Source organism: Macrotis lagotis, chromosome 2 (assembly GCF_037893015.1).
Source record: "Macrotis lagotis isolate mMagLag1 chromosome 2, bilby.v1.9.chrom.fasta, whole genome shotgun sequence".
In the NCBI taxonomy this organism is placed as follows: domain Eukaryota; kingdom Metazoa; phylum Chordata; class Mammalia; order Peramelemorphia; family Peramelidae; genus Macrotis; species Macrotis lagotis.
In genome coordinates, this window is record NC_133659.1 from 54,259,965 (window position 1) to 54,279,741 (window position 19,777).

General features: G+C 41.0%; 1 protein-coding gene across 4 annotated transcripts in view; it reads left to right on the forward strand.

Annotated features, from left to right (window-relative positions):
• LOC141512702 (carboxyl-terminal PDZ ligand of neuronal nitric oxide synthase protein-like) overlaps positions 1–14,699 on the forward strand; it is a 389,034-nt gene extending 374,335 nt beyond the window's left edge. For 3 of the 4 annotated variants that reach the window (XM_074221846.1, XM_074221845.1, XM_074221847.1), the window contains one exon: positions 626–13,719. In XM_074221846.1, coding sequence (XP_074077947.1) covers positions 626–1,136 — 511 coding nt within the window. In that variant the 3' untranslated portion in view covers positions 1,137–13,719. Of the gene's footprint in view, positions 1–625 lie in introns of all 4 variants that reach the window. The other variant, XM_074221848.1, reaches the window with a different exon arrangement.
• Positions 14,700–19,777: the final 5,078 nt, after the last annotated feature.

The following is a 19,777-nucleotide window of genomic DNA, read 5'->3' on the forward strand; positions in this document are numbered from 1 at the left end:
CAGAGGAGGAGTTTGAAATGTACTCTGGGGTGTAGATGTTGAATCACTGAATACTTTTGAATATACAAGTGGCTCCACCTTATTTATAAAATGGTTCTTTTGGCAGGGATATGCAGGATGGATTGGAGGATGAAGAAGATAATAGTTCACAATTATATAAGTAAGGGATCTCAGTTTCCATATGTGGACAATGAAGGTTACATTTCTAAGGGTCCCTTTATTTCTGAATCCTGTGATCCATAGGACTTTTCTTATAAAAAAAACTGCATCAGGTAAATAGGGAAGGGTTCCTGGTACGTAGCAAGGACTGAACAAATGGTTGCTGATCAATTGGGAATTCTCTAATAATTTCACTTCTTTCTTGTGGTCAAGATATTGCATCTTAGCATTCTCTAAAAGCATCAATATGAAACACATTGAATTCTGTTATCCAGTTGGCTGCTCTTTTGGAGGGATAAGGTCACTTTCTCAATCCACCTGAAGTGTTTCACTCAGGGTTGCTATTGAGAAAGTTACAAGTAGGCCATATCCTGACATTTTATAGGTAGGGTTCAGGGAAATGGGGTGTGGGATGTTAAGTCAAAGACTTATTGAAAATGCATCTTTATTCCTGTTTTCCTTGTAGGTCAGCTCTGTTGGAAGCCTTCCCCCGCCTTGATCCTCCTCCTCCTGTGACCAAGAAGCGCACCCCTCGGGCCCTAAAGAGCCCCCAAGACATGCTGATTTCACCCCAGCCTGTTGTGAGCAGCTTGGAGTATGGGGCCGAGCTATTGGTTGGGACCCCCCAAGAGCTACCTTTCACAGTGACCAGTGGAGGAGAATTGGTTTCAGATGATCACCCGGGCCCAGATGGATCTGTGGAATTGGCACCAGGGAGCAAGGCCCTGCCTAATGGAGAGGCTCCCTTGTCGGTTCCAGATCTCATTCACAAAGACTCTCAGAGCGATTTCAAGCTGAGGACAACCGAGTGGAGAAGGGCCTCCTCTCCAAGCCTTAATGAAAGAAATGGCCTCAAACTCAGTCTGAGTCCCATTGACTTGACTGAGCCCCAGGAAGATGGCAGCCCCTCTCCTCGAGCAAGGACCAACAGTCTTGACAATGAGGGACCTCATCCAGATCTACTGTCCTTTGAGTAGATCTTCTATCCCCTGTACCCCTAAAGGAGCACCACAGCCCCTCCTCTAAACCTGGGGAAAGAAATCCTTGCTGCCTTGTCCCAATGTCCAGGGAGGTCCTGTCTTAGGCTCCCTCTCCCCCTTTAACCACCACACTTGGAGGGTTTCCAGGAAGAAGGCCTTCCTTGACCTAAGAGTTCCCAGACCTGAATAGCCTCCTAGTAGTAGCTTGGCTTGTGTCTAGATTTTTCTCTCCTGAGCAGTTGGGGGGGTGTAATTCCTATCATGTTGTAGTCTTCCTCACTCCTTTAGTGTGTGTCCCCAATACTGTTCCATATCCATTCAACCCTTATTGCACCCACACAGACACAGATGGGATGATGGTGCAGGTTAGATTTCACTTTGATTTATAAGTGATACTTAAAAAGTCCTACTGATGCTGGCAATAACCCTCAGGAACATTCTGGCCACCCTTCATTATTCTGATGAAAACACAACCCCAGGTGCTGAGACCAGTCTAACAAGAATCTCTTTAATTTTCTCTCTGGAATGCAATTCACCTTTCTGCTGGAGACTTGAGTTCCTTTGCCTCCACTCCCACTTCCTACCTGGGAATTGCCTCCAACTCAGTCCATCTTGAGGCAGGTGCTCTTACTGGGTTAAAACTTAGGCAATGACTGGTTTGGCTTGATGATGGCCTTGCTTGCCTTGAAAGCCATCTATATATCAACGTGAGCCCCAGGTATAAAAAGGTGACCTTAGGTGTAAATCTGTGGTGAACCCATAGTCCACTCTCTCCTCATCATCTCTGGTCTCTTTGTTCACATAGAAAGAGAGGGAAGCTGGGAAAATTGTTGGCTAAATCTGAGTACCAGCCTCTGAGTTGCTCCTGGGGTCAAATATTGAAGTGGGTAGGCCTTGAAAATGCCCCCAACTAAGGCTGCTTGTGTTCTTCCCTTCTTTGGACCCTTCCAATTTGGGCAAGATGATTAATTGGAAACTTGTTGCCACTAGCTATCCTTTCAGCTCTCAGCATGAGAGAATATAGCACCTACCTCCCCAGATGAATGAAAACAGGGCTGAGTAGACTCTGGCAGGAAAAATCACAGGAATGAGCTCCTTTTGAATTTCTTTTTGTCATCATAGAGGCTTGACTTGGCTCTGGGTGCCCAAAACCAATGGAAAGAATGGGGATGATTGTTAGGATCCAGAACTATGAGAGGAATTGATTGTCCTGCTATTGATAGGACATGTCTGAGAGGTCATGAAACCTAGAATGGAGTATAAGTGTATACACACATATTTTAAGGTTGAAAGACGAGGGTACAGTATGTGAGAGAAGGATTGGAGTGACGTACGAGAGAGGGGAAATCATTAATAGTGTGGTTTTGATCACCTGCCACACTACTGTTAACCAAGTAGAAGGTCCTTTGTCAAATGCTGGCACCCCTAGCGTTGTTTTCTTCATTGAGGGTCCCAGGCCTACTCTGCTCTGCTCTCTGATTCTTCAGTGACTTTAAGCTCATACTTTCTCCCTGTTTCCAGGACCCTCCAAGGCTATCGTTGGTTATCAGGTGCCACCTTCTGAGTTTAATTCATTATTTCTTCCTGTTTTCCCACCAGGAGTCTTGGGGTGCTGCCTTCCTGTGGCCAAGAGAATGTTTGAGGGGGTGAACCCAAGCCAGGCAGCATGCACATGAAGAAGAAACCAGGCATCCCTCAGGAGGAGGGCTTCATTTCCCTGGGGTGGGATTCACACTCAGAGGGAAAGTAGCTTTCTGGGAGCCTTATGCTAGCTGAGTTTTCCCCTCCTGGCTTGTGCCTGTGCTGGGATGTACCTCCCCTCTGCATTTACTTTTCACCTGCCTGTTCTACAGTAGGAGTTGAAGGATGGCTGCAGTTTTCTTCTTGACTGCCCCCAGGTACCACCTCTCACTTTATAATGCAAGGTGGCCCTAGGCCAAGAACTGGGGAAGACTGGAGACTATTGGATTCATTCTATCAGTGATGATTTCACTCGCCCTTCAACTCTCTTTGCCCCCCCCCCCAGCTTCCATTTGAAACCAAATCAGAATGGACTTTCCCCATTCCCCTCTCCTCAGAAGAGTGTTTCTGGGCCTTGAGACAGTTATCAGAGAATATTGGAGACTCCCCCCCCCATCCCAGAGCATGGCCTTATTTAATCTCAAGTCACAAAATTCAGTATGAGCAGACCACTAAGCAGAGCAGACCCCTGTCTATTGGTCTTCCTGATGGCTTGAGCTTTCCCAAGATGGTTCAGGGTTCTGAACCCTGGTGGTAAGAGGACTTTAGATCTCCATCTGAGGGTTTCTCCCAATTTGAGCCTTGGCTCTCTACATGAGACCTGAAGTCTGTATCACTGAGAAATAAAGTCATGAGGAGATTGCTCTCAAGAGTTATCTCTCTACCACCTTGCATTCATTTCCACAGACCATGGTAACACAGGCCGTATGACTTCTTTTAGCATCTTAACCTTTCCTCCATTCAAAAGCTGCTATCATTAACCACAGAGTACCTGCTCTGATGTTCCCAGGTCTGGATTAGACCCAGTTGGGGGTCTTCTGTCTTTATTTGTCATTTAAGTCATTACAAGGGTTTCCCCCATAAATGTATCCAGGACATGGAATTAATGGAGCCAGGCATCTCTCCTATTTCTGCTTGGCCTCTAAGTGGTCTCTGTCCCCCATCTCCCTTGCAAAACAGGGTGTTCTATCTACCTCACCAGGACCCTCAGAGGCTAAAGTCTGGAACCTGCAGGTTCCCTCTTGAAGGATTAATTTTTTCTATTCTAAACAATTTTTTGAAAATTTCCAGTCATCAAGAGAGATAATTTGGTAAAGTTGCCAAGTGATTTCCTGGACCCACTCAGGCATCTTCCATCCAAGGAGTTATTTCAGATCATTAAAAGAGTCAGTGGCTTCCTTCAGGTAGCTTTGGAAGCTTGACTTGTGAGAAGGGAAAAGGATCCAGAGAGAAGGGGAAGCATGGAAAGAGCAATTCTCAGTTCTTTGAGAGATGGCTTCTTTTCTTTGTCCATCACCGTTCTAAACCCACTTTAGTCTGCATATTCAGATAGATGCCTGCTCAGTATGGACCAAATGGAGAGCTTTCAAAGACTCAGCAACATTTCTGAGATGAGAGCTTTCCCAAGCATCACCTGTTGTATGACATAGACCATCAATAGAATGTCTCTAGTCTGATCCCTTTGTCTTACAAACGAGGAAATGAGATCAGAGAGAGGAAGCGAAGGTTGCAGAGCTGCTAAATAGCAGGGCCAAGATTGAAATCCATGCCTCCAGATTTCACATAGGAACAATCTTTCCACTATGACACATTGCACAGATGAAAATGTATGTGTATATTTTTCATGTGGAAACATATATATGTGGATCTCTAGATGGGTATCCTATCTTTTTAATGAATAGGGAGGGAATCTTTGGTTGGATTCATCTGTAGGGAGGAAGAAAAATATCAGATATATTGCTTCTATAGAGTCTATATATATTTTTAGGAATTTTCTGTAGAAAGAAATTGATTGCACAATAAAAGGGTTTGAATTTTTTCCTTATAGTGATGAGACTGCCTTGTTTGTTTAATGGAGGGGAAGCTAATCTGTGGTAAGTGATAGCATTTTTCATTCTCAGGTATGGTAAAGAAAATGAAAGAGGCAACAATCCATTGCTTCTTCATTTACAAACAATGAATAGGTAATTCTGAGAATGCTTCTCTTTCCTCTTCCCCAGAGACCTACACTTGGAGGGCAACTGAGAGATCATCTAATTTAACAACCTCATGATTTAATTTTTTTAAATTCTGAACTTAACATCAAGATGAGCATCTCCATATACACATCAAGGCAGAGAAAGAGGATTGCTCATGCAGCCACAAATCTTTTATGTGGGCAGCTTTTCCCCTATCAAGAAAACAAATTAGTGTTATTTCCAAAGCTCTCCTTATATATATCTATATTTCCCACAAACTGCCTTTCGGTTTTCTTCTGTGCCATTTAAAAAAATGCTTCGATGACCCTCTTTTCTTTCCATTTTTGGTAACCCTATATCTAGGTCCACTCTCCCACTCAAAACTGAAAGAAAAGAAAGAAACCTGGATAACAAACATAGTTGGGCAAAACAAATCCTCACATTGGCCATCACCAAACTACCTCTTACAGAAGGTGGGTAGCATGCTCCATCAGGGGTCCTCTAGAATCATCTATTCTCTCACTTTACAAAACAGAGGCCAAAAGGGAAAAAGTGCATTTCATAATATGACAGCATTTAAACTTAGAAACTCCACTACACCATGCTAGCTCCCAGTCCTCATCAGGTATGACAGAATTGGTTCCTATCCTAATCCTAATTTTTTTCTTTTAATTCATTTTAATTTTCAGTTCCAAATTCCCCTATCCATTAAGAAAACAAGAAAAACAAATTTTGTTAGCAAAAATTATAGTCAATTAAAACAAAGACAAAATTAATCATGTCCAAATATGTATGTATATGTGTGTGTGTGTGTGTGTGTGTGTGTGTGTGTGTGTGTGTGGTTAGAAAGGTAAATCAATAGCTAGATAGATTGATAGAGTCTGACAGATCGACAGATGTAGGTAGGTAGGCAGGAAGGTAGGTGGTAAGTGGATGGATGGATGGATGGATGGATGGATGGATGGATGGATGGATATAGATGGATGATAGAAATATAGGTAGACAGAGATAGGTGGTGGATGGATGGATAAATGAGATTCTTGATTCTCTGGAATTGATTGGTTCTCCATTGTGTTGCTGATCCTACTTTTCTGAATGTTGTCTTCCCCATTGCACTGGGTTACCCTGTACCTTCTTAGGCCCAACCAAAAAGGAAGAGAATAGTTTGATATCTGTACCTTCAGTAAGTCAGGATCTGTTCTCCATGCCTGTAGATGGGTGACATAGCTATGAGGAAGAAGGAGGATGTAATGGGGGGGGCCTATGGTTTGATGCTTTCATGTTCTAATATAATCCCAATTCTGCTTCTGATCCTGTCCTTAAGGCATATTCTAATCATAGCTGGCCAACCTTTTAATCATGCTTTCTTGAAAAGAAGGAATAAAGGGAAGGGGCAGAGAAAAAAGAGGCATTGAAGTCCAGCCTATTCACAGTGAGCATCTCTAAAGGGAAAGGAAAGAGGCTATGTTGGGACAGGCCTCAGATGTCCCTGGGTCTGATCCAGTTGAATGACCTTCCATTCATGAGCATGGGAAAACCCAGCCCCAATCAGGTTGATTTGAGGGAGTCCTTAATGGGTCTTTGGCCTTTTCCCTCATTTAATTACTGAGAAGACATTAGAGAAGATTCAAACTTTGCTATAGAATGATACAGGGCCCTACCACATTGTGAGACAGGCCAGTCCAAAAGGCCAAAATCTCCCCAAAGACCAAATCAACTTGTCCCACTGCACATGCATGGGGAAAGAAAGGAGGCAGGACAATTTTGTGTAGAAAGAGTTTGTACTGTGCCAGTATAAGCTGCAGGGAATGTTTTTTAGGAGACCTTCCAGACACCTGTGGGGCCTTTGGGCTGCTCTTAAGCTTTTGTGCTGTAGTTATTCTTTGTACGTGAAGCTGGTTATGGCCGACACACATTTTCCTTCTCTACCTCCCCCCTGCCCCTTCCATTTCTTCACCACCACCACCACCACCACCACCACCACCACAGCTTTGGGCAGACATCCAGAATGAAACGATCACAGCATGCAAGTTTGTTTGAAGAGAAAGAGCAAAGGAAAGTATATAATGGCAACATTTTCATGCCTGTTGCTTCTTTGGGGGGTGAGGAGGGGGAGGCTATAAAAGGAGCCCTGACTGTGGGCTATACAACCTCCCACAGGGCCTGATGAATGCTGAGTCCATGGTCTAGTTTACTGGTGAGGAAATGGAAGGCACCCTCAAATTTTAGGCAGTTCCAGGACCTCTGGGATGCAGACTTCCATGAAGCACATTTCAAGTCTCAGTTACTCATGATTCCACTGTTCTGGATTCCAAGTCTGGCTAATTAGATTTCCCTCCTGGTGTCAAAATCTCAAAGTCATGAGGAGGCATTGCATTGGCTTGTAAAATAGGCTCAGACCACATGACAAGCAGTTGAAGGAACTGGGAGTATTCACCCTTGAGAAAAAAAGACTCAATTGGAGACATGATTACTTCATGGATTAAAAGAGTGGAAGAAAAGTTAAATTTGTCCTTTTGGCTTTATTGGAGTCAACAGAAACAAGTAGAAAGTGATTGTAAAGATTCTAGAACCACCCTCTCCATCCTCCACACCCAGAGTCTACTCAAAGTGTCTTGAATTACCGCAACAGCTTATAACGTGGTAGTGACTGGTAGACTTGTTGGCATAAGTTCCTAGCTTCCTAAGCCTCTAGAACATGGCATCCACTCTGACACATTTTTTTTTTGTTTTGGTTACCAGGAGGTTAGAGGCTTTTATTAGGAAAATTCAGTTGTTTTTCTCCTATGGTTACCTACCTCCCCTTACAGATACATTCCCTCAAAACTCTCTCTTTCCTCCTCTTCCCCCCTCATACATATTCTCTATGGATGTCTTCCTCTCTCTCTATTAGTTCTATTATGGAACAAGCTTTATTAGGATCCTTTGATCCTCACCAGCAACAACTAGGTGAGTTAGGTGCTATTATCTGAAATTTGCAGTTGAGAAAACTGAGGCAGACAGAGATTAAATGATTTGTCTAATGTCACACAACTCGCAAGTAAGATTCAGGTCCTCCTGACTCCAGGTCCAGTGCTCTATCCGCTGTTCCACCGACTTAGCCAGTCGTTGGTCCTACTGTGCTTTCCTCCTAATAACTGGGAGTGAGTTGGGATAGATGGTACAAGTATGTGCATTTTATGTTTTAGGAGACAGGCTCAGAGAATTCACACACGAACTAAGAAAGTCTACTGACACTAGAATGGAATTTTCCATTAACTCCAATTCCAATGACCTTTATGTCTCACGGCTTACCTTTTTCACTGCTTGTAAGAAAATCTTCTCTTGAACATTTCAATTGAACTTGGCCAGACACAACATGAATAAGAATTCTCCCCCTCCCCTCCCTACCCCAACCTCACAGAGTAGCTCTTCTCCCCCTACCATTGGTGAAGCTTCAAACAATGGAAGACCAGAGTTATAACCCCTGACTTCCCTCCTAATGAGAAAATTCCTCCTACTCTGGTATCCAGGGCCCATCTCTCCAGAGATACAAATCCTCTTTCTCTTCAACTTATCTTCAGCTGTTACCCCAGCCTGGACAGACTGCAAGAGCCCCTCTACTGAGCCCCATCATCTTCTTGTTCGCCAAAAACACTCGAGGAAGTGTTAGTGCCCCGGCTCAAACATGCCAGGCAAGATTTCCCCCCTCGTGGGAGTTGCCTGTGGAAGCTCTTGGGTTATACAGAGAAGGAGCTGGAGCCAGTGTTTCCCCCTCTGAATAGATAAATACAAAAATAAATAACCACCCCACATTCTATAGTGATCTTTTTTTTCTTTAACTGTGTTTATCCAGTCAGCTGTCTCTAATGCCATCTGTTAGCTACCCAGTTTCTTAAGGCATCTTCCAATTCATTTGCCACCTTCTCATTTTTGAACTGGTATGTTCTCGAAGCAGTGAAACCATCTTCCCAGCTAAAAGGAGGAAAGAAAGAAGGCAGGGAGTGTTCTCACTCAAGTCAATGAAAGTCATTCACTGGGGAACATGTTGGTACTTCCCAGACCATTCAAATAATGAGTCCTGCTGGGCTCTCGAGCTTGGAAGCTTCCTGAACCAGGATGGGGGGGGGGGTGAATTAAAGTAGATCTCTAAAACATAAATGCAAAAATTACACCACAACCCACGTTAGTACTTTAGTACTACACCATTCCACAATGACCTTGCCCGCTGCCTGGTTCCAAAAGGCACATGATGTTTAGGTTCATAGCCTAAGCAGAATGCAGGTCATTTGAAGAAACCAAGGATATTTTATCCTGGAGAAGAAATGGTTTAGGGAAAACATGAGAGCCATCTCAAAGTCTCTGAAGGGTTATGAAATAGAAGTAGAATTCAGTTAATCACTTCTTTCTCCTCTTCCCCCACCCCAGGCTATCTAACAAGAGGAAGATTTAGGATTGATGTCAGAAAAGTTTTCTAACAATCTGTAACCATCCAAGAAAATTAGTGAATTCCTATTCTTAAGTGAAGGTTGAATCATTTATGTGCAAGGGGTATTGTGGAGATCCTTTGTACCTAAGTCTTAGGGTCAGATGGCTTGTGATTATGATTTAGAACTGGAAGGTACTATAGAGGCCACGTAGTCTAATTGGCTTCATTTTATGTCTAAGAAAACCAAGGTCCAGAGAAATTAAGGATGTGCTCCTGGGTCATAAGAAGTAGTAAAAGAAGAGAATTGTACTAAGGAGATGTAGATTAAAATCTCGACCAATATGTGACTAGTTTGTATGACTGTGAGCAAGACTTCATCTCTGAGCCTCAGTTTCCAAATCTGACTTATCTCACACTGCCTACTGTGCAGAGTTCTTGCAAGGAAATCGTTCTGTTAGCCTATAAATGTGAGGTGTTATTTCATTCTCTCATGAGCCTACCAGGGTCTTCCTCTCTCTATCACCAGTTGCTCCTCACTTAGGTTGCTCAGAAAATTTCTTTCCTGCAGGTCAGGCAAATTCTAGAAGGTATTTTAGACCATGGAATAAAATTTCCAGTATTCCCAAATGGATTCTGACATGGAATCCTAATCCCAGAACCCAGAAAGATGATAGACATAAGGCACCCCAAAACAGGGTTGATGGGCTGATGGGCTCAACTAGCCCCACAGTTCCTTTTAACAGTTGCTGCTTTTGCTTGGCTTGGATAGTGGGTTGGCTCTTGTCCAATGAACAGAATTGATCACCTGTTCCATGAGCTAGAAATGGCCTAATCATCTCATGCTGTGAAAATGGTAACTATGCTTCAGCATAGATCCTAGGAGGAGTGTAGGAGGACCACCAAGCACAGGCTAGACCCCAAGCTGTTCCCCAAAGATGAGCTGCCAGCAGGATTTGAAGGAACAAGGCAAGATGCCCCCAGGAGTGGATGTTTTCTAGAGGCTTACAGACTTATAATCTGTACTATATAAGTTAGCATTTGGTTACACATTGTATTCAGTCATTTTTCAATCTTACCTGACTCTGTGACACCCTCTGTTGTTTTCTTGACAGAGATGTTGGAATCATTTTTCATTTCCTTCTCCAGCTCATTTTACAGATGGGGAAAGTGAGGTAAACAGAGTTAAGTGACTTGCCCAGAGTCACACAGCTAGTGTCTGAGTTCAGATTTGAACTCAGATCTTCCTGTTTCCAGGTCTCAGCTCTAACCACTTCTGCACCTAGCTGCCCAAATGTTTGTATATGTCAGTCCTATTAGACTATGAACTCCTCTAGGGCAGGGACTATGCTTGCCTTTTAATCCCCTATGCTGGTCACAGGACCTGGAATAAAGTAAATACTTAATGATTGTTGATTGACTGACCAGACCAGTTTACATGGCAGGACCCTAGGAAATATTGCTCCTATTGCAAATGGAGGGGATAATATTTTGAGCATATGTCCTCTCCCATCCCTTTCTTTCTGTTTTCATGGTTTTGATTGTTTTATTTAAGTCAATGGGGTTAAGTGGCTTGCCCAAGGTCACACAGCTAGGCAATTATTAAGTGTCTGGATTTGAACTCAGGTACTCCCGATTGCAAGGCCAGTGCTCTATCTACTACTGTGCTACATAACTGCCCAATGGCTTTTTTAATGATCCTCAGATCTCCAGGGTTGACATCTCTTCTGATCTTCAGTCCCACACTTCAAAACATCTGGTGTACATCCCTACTTAGATCTCTAACTTAGAGCTCAAAAGAGCTGTAGAGATCATCCAGAGTCATTTTATAGGTAAGATGGTAAGTGGCTGAATCAGGTTAAGCAACTGAGTCCTTGAACTCTAAACTTTTCTCCTTTTCTCATTTTCTCAAGCTGACCACCATGTCCAAAATTGAAATAATATTTTTCCCCAAACCAATTCCCCATCTGAACTTAATAATCATAATACCTTATATGCAGCACTTTGTTTTGCAAAGCACTTTATCAATGTCATTTTACACGTCTGTCTTGGACACTGTTATTATGCTAAGAGGTTAGTTGATTGTCCAGAATCATACAGTTAGTATCTGAGGTAGGATTCAAACTCGGGTCTCACTGATTCCAAGTTCCACACACATTGTATTTCATCACCTAGTGACCTTATTCTCCTCACCTTGAAGCCATTTTGAACTCAATTCAATTAAATTCAAAAATAATAAATTCCCATAATATTCAAGGCCTTAGGATAGGTATCAGAAGTAGAAAGATGTGAGTGTGTGTGTGTGTGTGTGTGTGTGTGTGTGTGTGCATGTGCGCGTGCACTTCCTCCTCTGAGAGAGAGCTTATGTTCTAGGAAGGGAAAGGGTAAGATATATGATGTATGTATACAAGTAAATACAAAATATAAGCAAAGTACAATACTAAATAATTTAAAAAGAGAATGCTAATAACTGGAGGAGATCGGGGAAAGCATTATTTAGGAGGTGACCAATGAGCAATGATTTGAAGGAAGTACATTATTCTATTTCCTAGAAGTGAGGAGAGAGTATCTTCCCAACTCAGAGATACACAGCTAAGAGTACTGTGAAGAAAGTCAGTTAGCTGCAAATGCAGAATTTATGCTGAGGACTGATAGAAAATAACACTGGAAGGGCATGTAAGAGCCAGATTGTAGAGGGTTTTCCAGAGTCTGAGCAAGGACTTACTTAAAGGGATGTCCCAATCTCTATATTTTATCCTATAGGTAATAGTGAACATGGGTGATTTTTTTCAGTAGGAAAAGTAGGAAGTGACTTGATCAGATCTGTGTTTGGCCAATATATGAACAGTTTGACCAATATATGAAAGAGAGATTAGATCTGGTCCCCTGCCATTTGGCATTAAGAAGAAATTAGTTCTTATCCTGGCCATAACCCTTATCAACTGCATGTGACCCTTGGCAAATCATCAAACCTCAGTTTGTTCAAATGTAAAATGAGTATTAATAAGAGCACCTGCTTCTCAGAGGAGCTATGAGGACTAATCAAATGACATAGGGTAGAGTTCTTTGTAAAGCTTAAAGCACTATAATAAATATCAGCTAGTTTATGATTACTCTATGACTTTATGCCTACCTATTTATGTAGAAGATCTCTGATTTCAAGGTTATTTTTCATTGTTTGCATATAATCCCTAGTAAGAAATAAATTCGAATTATTCTTTTCCCTCCAGCCCTATGAGCATTGTTGTTGTCATTGTTGTTATTATTATTTTGTTAACAGGATGAGAGAATAAGAGTGATTTGAGGGCGGGGAAAGAGTACACCAGATAGTTGGGATAGGGAGGCAAATAAGACTTCCCCAGTTGCCAAAGGTCTCCCTCCTCTTCAGTATTCTCTGTTCTAAGACAGAACTGCAAACAAGACATAGATCCTCAAGCAACCAACAATTTTGTTCTCCGGAATGAGCAGCAGAGATTGGCAAATAGATTTGGTAATTGATATTGTAATTCTACTCAATTTCATGATGTGCAAATAATACAAGAAGTAATTAAGGTAAATGGAGCAGAAAGGGAAATTTGTTACTACAGTGGCCCATAAATGGGTATTAGTTTCCTATTTTGACTAATTAGAAACATAACCAATGGAGTACTTAAACCATCTCTTAGTATCTAGATCATTTAAAGAAATTCAAGGAAGGGCAGCCAGGTAGCAAAGTGAATGGAATATCACACTTGAAGTCAGGAAGACAGATCATGAGTACAAATCTGATCTTAGAAATTTATTAAATTGTGGCCCTAGGCAAAATGACTTTACCCTGCTTGCTCCATTTTCCTAATCTGTAAAATGAACTGGAGAAGGAAAAGGCAAGCCAATCTTTGTAAAGAAAACCCCATATGGGTTCAGAAAGAGTCAGACATGATTGAAAAAAATGACTGAACAATTAGAAAAGGAAGGTGACATCCCCACCGCCCACCCCCAGGTGGATGGGCCCAGGCTGTGTTGGCAGGCAGAGAAGATCACTGTATTTCCTTCTTTCTTAATATGAATAAAACATCCATTACAGTGATAAATGGATAGTCACATCTTCTATGTTTTGTTTTCCTTTACCCTAGTTCTAATGGACCAAAAGATAAAGACCACTCTGTCTCAGAACCCAGAGACTAATGACATATTAGGAGATTAGAAAATCTGAGACTCCTCTCCCCCCAAAAATGTATAAACTGTCTTTTAGGTCAGTGAATATTTCTATTTCCTATAAGCTATGAGAAATCCATTTGTCCCATAGATAGTAGTTTCTCTGTATGCCAACTGTTACATCTCCCCTGCCTAGGCTTGTAAGAATATAATAAAACTTTTTACTGATTTGCATTCTCAATTACAACAAAGAGGGCTTTTTGTCAAGACAGAGACTCATGGAAGATATCGACTAGAATTGAACAGAATGAGTCGATATTGATGGTACTAAGGGATCTGCTACTAAGGTAGCTGCTGGTGCAGTGGATAGAGAACTAAGATAGGAATCAGGAAGCTGACTTCAAATCTGACCTCAGATACTTACCAACTGTGCAACCCTGGGCAGAACACTGACCCTCTGTTTCCTCAACTGTAAGATGGATATGATAATGACACCCATGGTCCAGAATTATTAACAAGTTATCTGCTGTTTATGCTTGTTGAGAGGATATAAACCTCTTGTTTACAATCCTCTCAGTGTCCTAAGGCAAAGTTACCTTAGTCTTTCCCTAATTACAGCTTTGCTTGCCCCCTCCTATAGGCTCGCTATGAATCTTGTTAGTCCTGACTCCCATTCTTTCTCAACTAGCTCAGTGTTGACATATCTATTCCCTATGAAATGGTTGTCCTCAATAGTTCCAACCTGTCAGTATCTCCAGAGATTTTTGCATTTCCTTCTAAAAGAATTCATTGAACTTTTAAAAGATATCCAGTAGACAGAATTGTCCATTTCATAAACTCATGTGACTTTGGGCAAGTCACTTAATCTTAATAAAACCTTAACCCAAATCAAGAATATAAATGTGGGGATTTTTTATCCATTTGATAGGCATTATAGTATCACAAAATGGTTATCTTGGAAGGGACCTCCTTGGTCCTTACCTTCCATTAGTCCTTCCCTCCCCTGGATCTTTCTTTCCTTTCCATAGGACCTTCTCTTCCCTTCTTGCTCTCATCTCCTGCTTGGTATTTTGCTTGGTCTCTCTGCCTCATTTGTCTCCCCACTTCAATCCACCTTCCATTGTTCTATCAAAGGTATCTTCCTAAAGAGTAAATCTGACTATATCATCCTTTTATTCTATAAACTCCAATAGTTCCCTATTACTTCCAGGATCAAACATAAAATCCAAGGCTTTTAAAGTGCTCCATAACCTGACCTTTTTCCTAGTCTTTCTTACACCTGACTTTCTTCCACATTCTCTGTGACCAGTAACATTGACCTTGCTGTTTCTTGTTTTTTTTGCAAGGCAATGGGGTTAATTGACTTGCCCAAGGTCACACAGCTAAGTGTCTGAGACTGAATTTGAACTCAGGTCCTCCTGACTTCAGGGCTGGTGTGTTCTATCCACTGTGCCATCTAACCACCCCCTCCTTGCTGTTTCTTACCCAAGAAACATATGCATTACAAAGTGTTTTTACTGACTGTCCCTCCTATCTGGAATCTTGCCCCTCTCTTCCTCTAGTTTCCCTATCTTTCTTCAAATCTCAGCAAAAGATTCAATATTTGCAAGAAGCTCTCCTCAGTCCTTAATCTTTGTGCCTTCCCTCTGACACAACCTTCAAAATTTTCTGAACATATTTTCTTTCTCATAAAACCTTCAACAGTCAAGATTATTTTTTGCCTTTCCCAAGCATTTAAGATATGCCTTTAGTAATTCAGTAGGTGTTCAATAAATGCTATTTAACTAGACTTAGCAGAGCTCTTAGGACCTGGATCAAAATCTTTCCAGTCTTTTGACTCAGATGGAGAGTGACTATATATTTCCAGCATGCTCATCCTTCAAGCAATACTAATACTATTCTAACCAACCCTGTCTCTGTCACCAGAGCTTTAGCATTCAATTTGGAGGATCATCATTTGTTTATTCATCCAGTTATTCATTCTTAGTATTTAAAATTAGAGCGGACTGTAGAAATAATCCAGTTCAATTCCCTCTCTTTACAGGTTAAGGGGAATCCATTAATTCAGTAAATATGTATTCAATCTATTATATGTGAACTACTTCATATACAAGCTTTTAGAGATGCAAGTTTAAATGCTCAGCTGTTTTTGTTGGGGGGGGGTGGAACTACAAATACTTTCCTGAGATTTGTCTGCCCTCGAGTGGCCATGACATAGCATTACTTCTTCTATAACATTTCAACAAAATTTCTATAGTGCAGGAGCTGCAATCTTTTTTTGAGACACACTTGTGTCTTGTTACTTTTCTGGAGGCTTTTAGAGAAAGGGGAGCTGGAAATATGAAAACTTTGGTAAAGTTGAGCAGTTCTACCTTAGCACCATCATCAATTATCAAGTCCTAGTCACCTCCAGCAGCTACCTTATCCTTTCTTTGATTCTATTACTAAAAGCATAATTTTAAAAAAAACATTCTTTTGTGGTCCCTAGTATTCTTCCCTATCCTCAGTTCATTCTGAGAGGGCCATACCACATTTTTGTATTCACTCTCCATTATTTGCCTTTCTTTTTTGTATTATGAATGGATTTTTTAAAAAAACCTAAGTTGGTAGATAAATTCTTTGTACCTCTACATCAGCCTCTTCAGATAAATTTGTTTCCTCTTTGTCAATATGGTTTCTTTGTTTTTTTAGTTTCTCCTTGAAAGCTACCTAGCCTTCTTTGGTTGACTTACTCCATAGAATTTTAATTCATAGGATCTTATTCATCCTTTATCTAAAACTTTCGAAATCTGCAAAATACAGGATGCATATCAGACTATACCCAGCTCCTTACTCTTTCTCTATTCTACATTTTTTTCTAGTTTTTGCAAGGCAGTGGGGTTAAGTGGCTCCACACAGCTAGGTAATTATTGAGTGTCTGAGTCCTGATTTGAACTCAAGTACTCCTGACTCCAGGGCCGATGCTCTATCCACTGTGCCATCTAGCCGCCCCTCTAATGAAATCCAAAACTGAATTTACTCTAGTTGGTATTATTGCCTTTTGAAATTTAAAATAATCATTAAGCCAAATAAGGAATTAATAATTATGCTCTTATCAGAGAGAGGCCTTGGGACAAATGTTACAGGTCATCACTCCTACTATATTATGCTGCTGTGCCAACTTGGAATCTATTTCTTAAGTTCATCTAATTCCTCCATTAGTACAAGTCATCAGGACTAATAATACTGCTGATAATTCTATCTCTACCTCCAATGATCATTGTTCAAATGTCCTTTGCCAATCAGTCTATAATATTATTAAACACCTAGCACTTAGGAAACAAAAAAGAGGCTATAGACAATCCCTGCAAACAAGGAGCTCACAATCTAATGGGAGAGACAACATGCAAAGAAATATATACAAACAAGTAGTAAATAGTTTATTGTTCATTTTTGAAAAGGATCAGTAATAACACAGGTTGATGTCTTGACATATGAGTGAATTGGACTTAAGTGAGGCAGAATTGCCTCAAGCCCTCTTCCTGAGTCATTTAAGTCCAGTTCCAGAACAAAAGTCAAGATTATGGCAGGATTCAGTGCATGATTTTGGCATCTTCGATAACTGACCAAGCTCTAAATGCTCTCCAATGCCTGCTTCAGCTGCCTTGATGGCTGATGGAATAAATTTTTCTCTTCTGCCCATTCTGCCAGGGGAAGTCTTCACTTGCTGCAGGAGACACTCTACTCACTCACTGTTGGGTTGGAGTCCTATGGGTTACCTTCAACCTGGTTCAGCTCATCTGCAAAAAACTTTACCAGGATATGACTGATGCACCTATGACAGCTTCTTGGAGTCACAGGTGAGGGTTCAGTGGCAGGTGAATACTAAACATGATGAGCAGCTCTGAAAAAGAAGACTTGGCAAGCTCTCACACCAGAAGTGCTAGTTTTCTTTGAACACTCACAGAATAAAGAGGAAAAATTTAATAGAGGTAGGGTCCTAGAATTAAGAAGGGCTGGAAAATACTTTCTGTAAAAGATGGGATTTTAAAGGAAGGCAGGAAAGTCAGCAGGTGAAACTGAGGACAGAGAGTGTTGCTAAGCTTGGGGGATGGCCAGAAAAAGTGCCTGAAGGAAAAAAAATGGAGTATTTTCTTTATGGTTAGAAGGTGAGCATCATAAGATCAGAGTATTTGTTGGGGCCCAGGGTGTAAGAAGTCTAGTGAGGAATGAGAGACCTGAGTTTTGAAGTACTCTAAATATCAAACAAAGCATTCTTTATTTGATCCAGGAGTTAAGGAGTCACTAGAGTTAATTTGGGGGGGGGAGGGGGTGACATGATTAGACCTATAGTTTTGGAAAATCACTTTAGGGGTTGAATGACAAATAGTGTGGAGTAAGGGGAGACTTGTGGCAAGCAAATTCACCTACAAGCTGTAAATGAGAGCTAAGGTCCTGTGCTAAAGGTGATAACACCGAAATTGGAGAGGAGAGTATTTTTTGAGAGAAGTTCCAAAGGTGAAATCAATAGGCCTTGGCAACCAGTTGGATATGGGGGTGAGAGATAAGGAATTCAGGATGACTCCTAGTTGGGAGCCTGAGGGCCTGGCAAAGGGACTTTACCCCTCTGTGGTGTTTCTTATCTGTAGAATGAGGATTTGGACTAGATGACTGCTGGGGTTCTTGCCAGTTCAAAATCTCTGATCTGGTAACCACCTGTTGAGATAGTACACATAAAATTCTAACATTGGATGGTAAATTACAGAATTGAAGGATCGCAGAGTAGGAAGAGACCCCAGAGGTCATCTGGTCCTCTATATTATCTCCCTTCTGAGCTTTGTAATGGTTCCCAAACTTGTCTACACATTGCAACTTGTGAATGCCTGGTTTTAGCCATGTAACTTTTTAACATTTCTATCAATGACTTGCATAATATATAGGGGCATCCTTATCAGATTTGCAGATGACAAGAAATAAACTATGAGGGATCCTTAAATGACAGAAGGTCTAAAAGCTACAATATTGATCTATATCCAATAAAGTAGAATTTAATAGAAGTTAAAGTCTTTATATTAGTTTTAAAAATCGCCTTCAAAAATGAAAAATAGAGAATGTATAGTGAGATGGCATTATGTTGAAAAATGATCCTGGAGTCTTCATATTGGGCAATCTCACTACAGTTTAGCAGTCTAATGTGGCACCTGAGGATGATATTACGTAGGGCTCCATGCAAAGAAGCATGGTTTCTAGGAATTAAGGAGGGATAATCCCTATCCTGCTCACCTCTGAACACCATAGTTTCAAAAGGACATTAATAAACTGGATAGTGTTCTAAGGAGGGTGAAGTAGCATGGTGAAGCAGCTTGTTGATAATTCAGATTGAATTTAAAAGCGTTGTTGTGAGTACTTTCCTCCCAAGAGAGCCAATTGTTAAAACATTTACAGCATATCCTTAGTCACAGCTCATATGTGTCACAAGGGTCAAATGCAGATTATTGACTGACTCCAAGTTAGGAGCTCTTTCCACTTTCCCAAGCACCTTATTGCTTTGCCAAGCAGTAAAAACTTTCTAGTCTGAATCTGGACTTGTCAGGAAGTTCAGAAACTCACTACCAGGATGGCTGGGCCAGATGAAGAAGGGTTTTTCTGTTTCGTTTCTTTTATGGTTAAAGCAACTAAAGTTTCAAATAGTTGATAATTGTTTTAAGGGTGGAAATTCAAGTATTAACTAGATAGACAAGGAAGATGACTGAGAAACACTTTGATAGGAGACTAGGATTGCTGAACAGGACCTCAAAGATCACCTAGTTCAATATGTTTGCTTTATTGCCGATATGCATCAACACTTATGGGACAACCAATATGTGTAAAGCACATCATGAGATGGTGTAGGAGCACTCAAAGTCTAAGAGACTTCCTGCTCTTGTGGAAATTAAAGTTTAATGGGAATTTGAGATAATAATAATAATAACAAATATGAGATCATTTATAAAATATATTAACAATTCTTACTTTATACTTTATACATATTGTCACATCAGAACAATCTTGAGAAGTAGATGCTGTTTCTATTCTCATCTTACAGAGGAGGAAACCGAGAGAGACAAAAGTGAAGTGACAAACCCAGCTAGGATCACATAGCTGGGGAAGTACCTGAGACCAGATTAGGACTCAGATATTTCTGTCTCCAGGTACAACAAACTACCCACTGCCACAACTAGTACACAGAAATATGAATGCTCCTAGAGTTTAGAATGTGAGACAAGATTAGCTAATTAGAAATTCATGGAAATTCTAGAATTACATGGAACTGGTTGAATCTAAAGTGGTAGGAGTTTTTGTCATTTGTTTTTAGGACATAATTGGATGGAGGGGAGATGTGAGTCCAAAGAGGAGGGGAAAAGGAAGAACAAGGAGGAGGA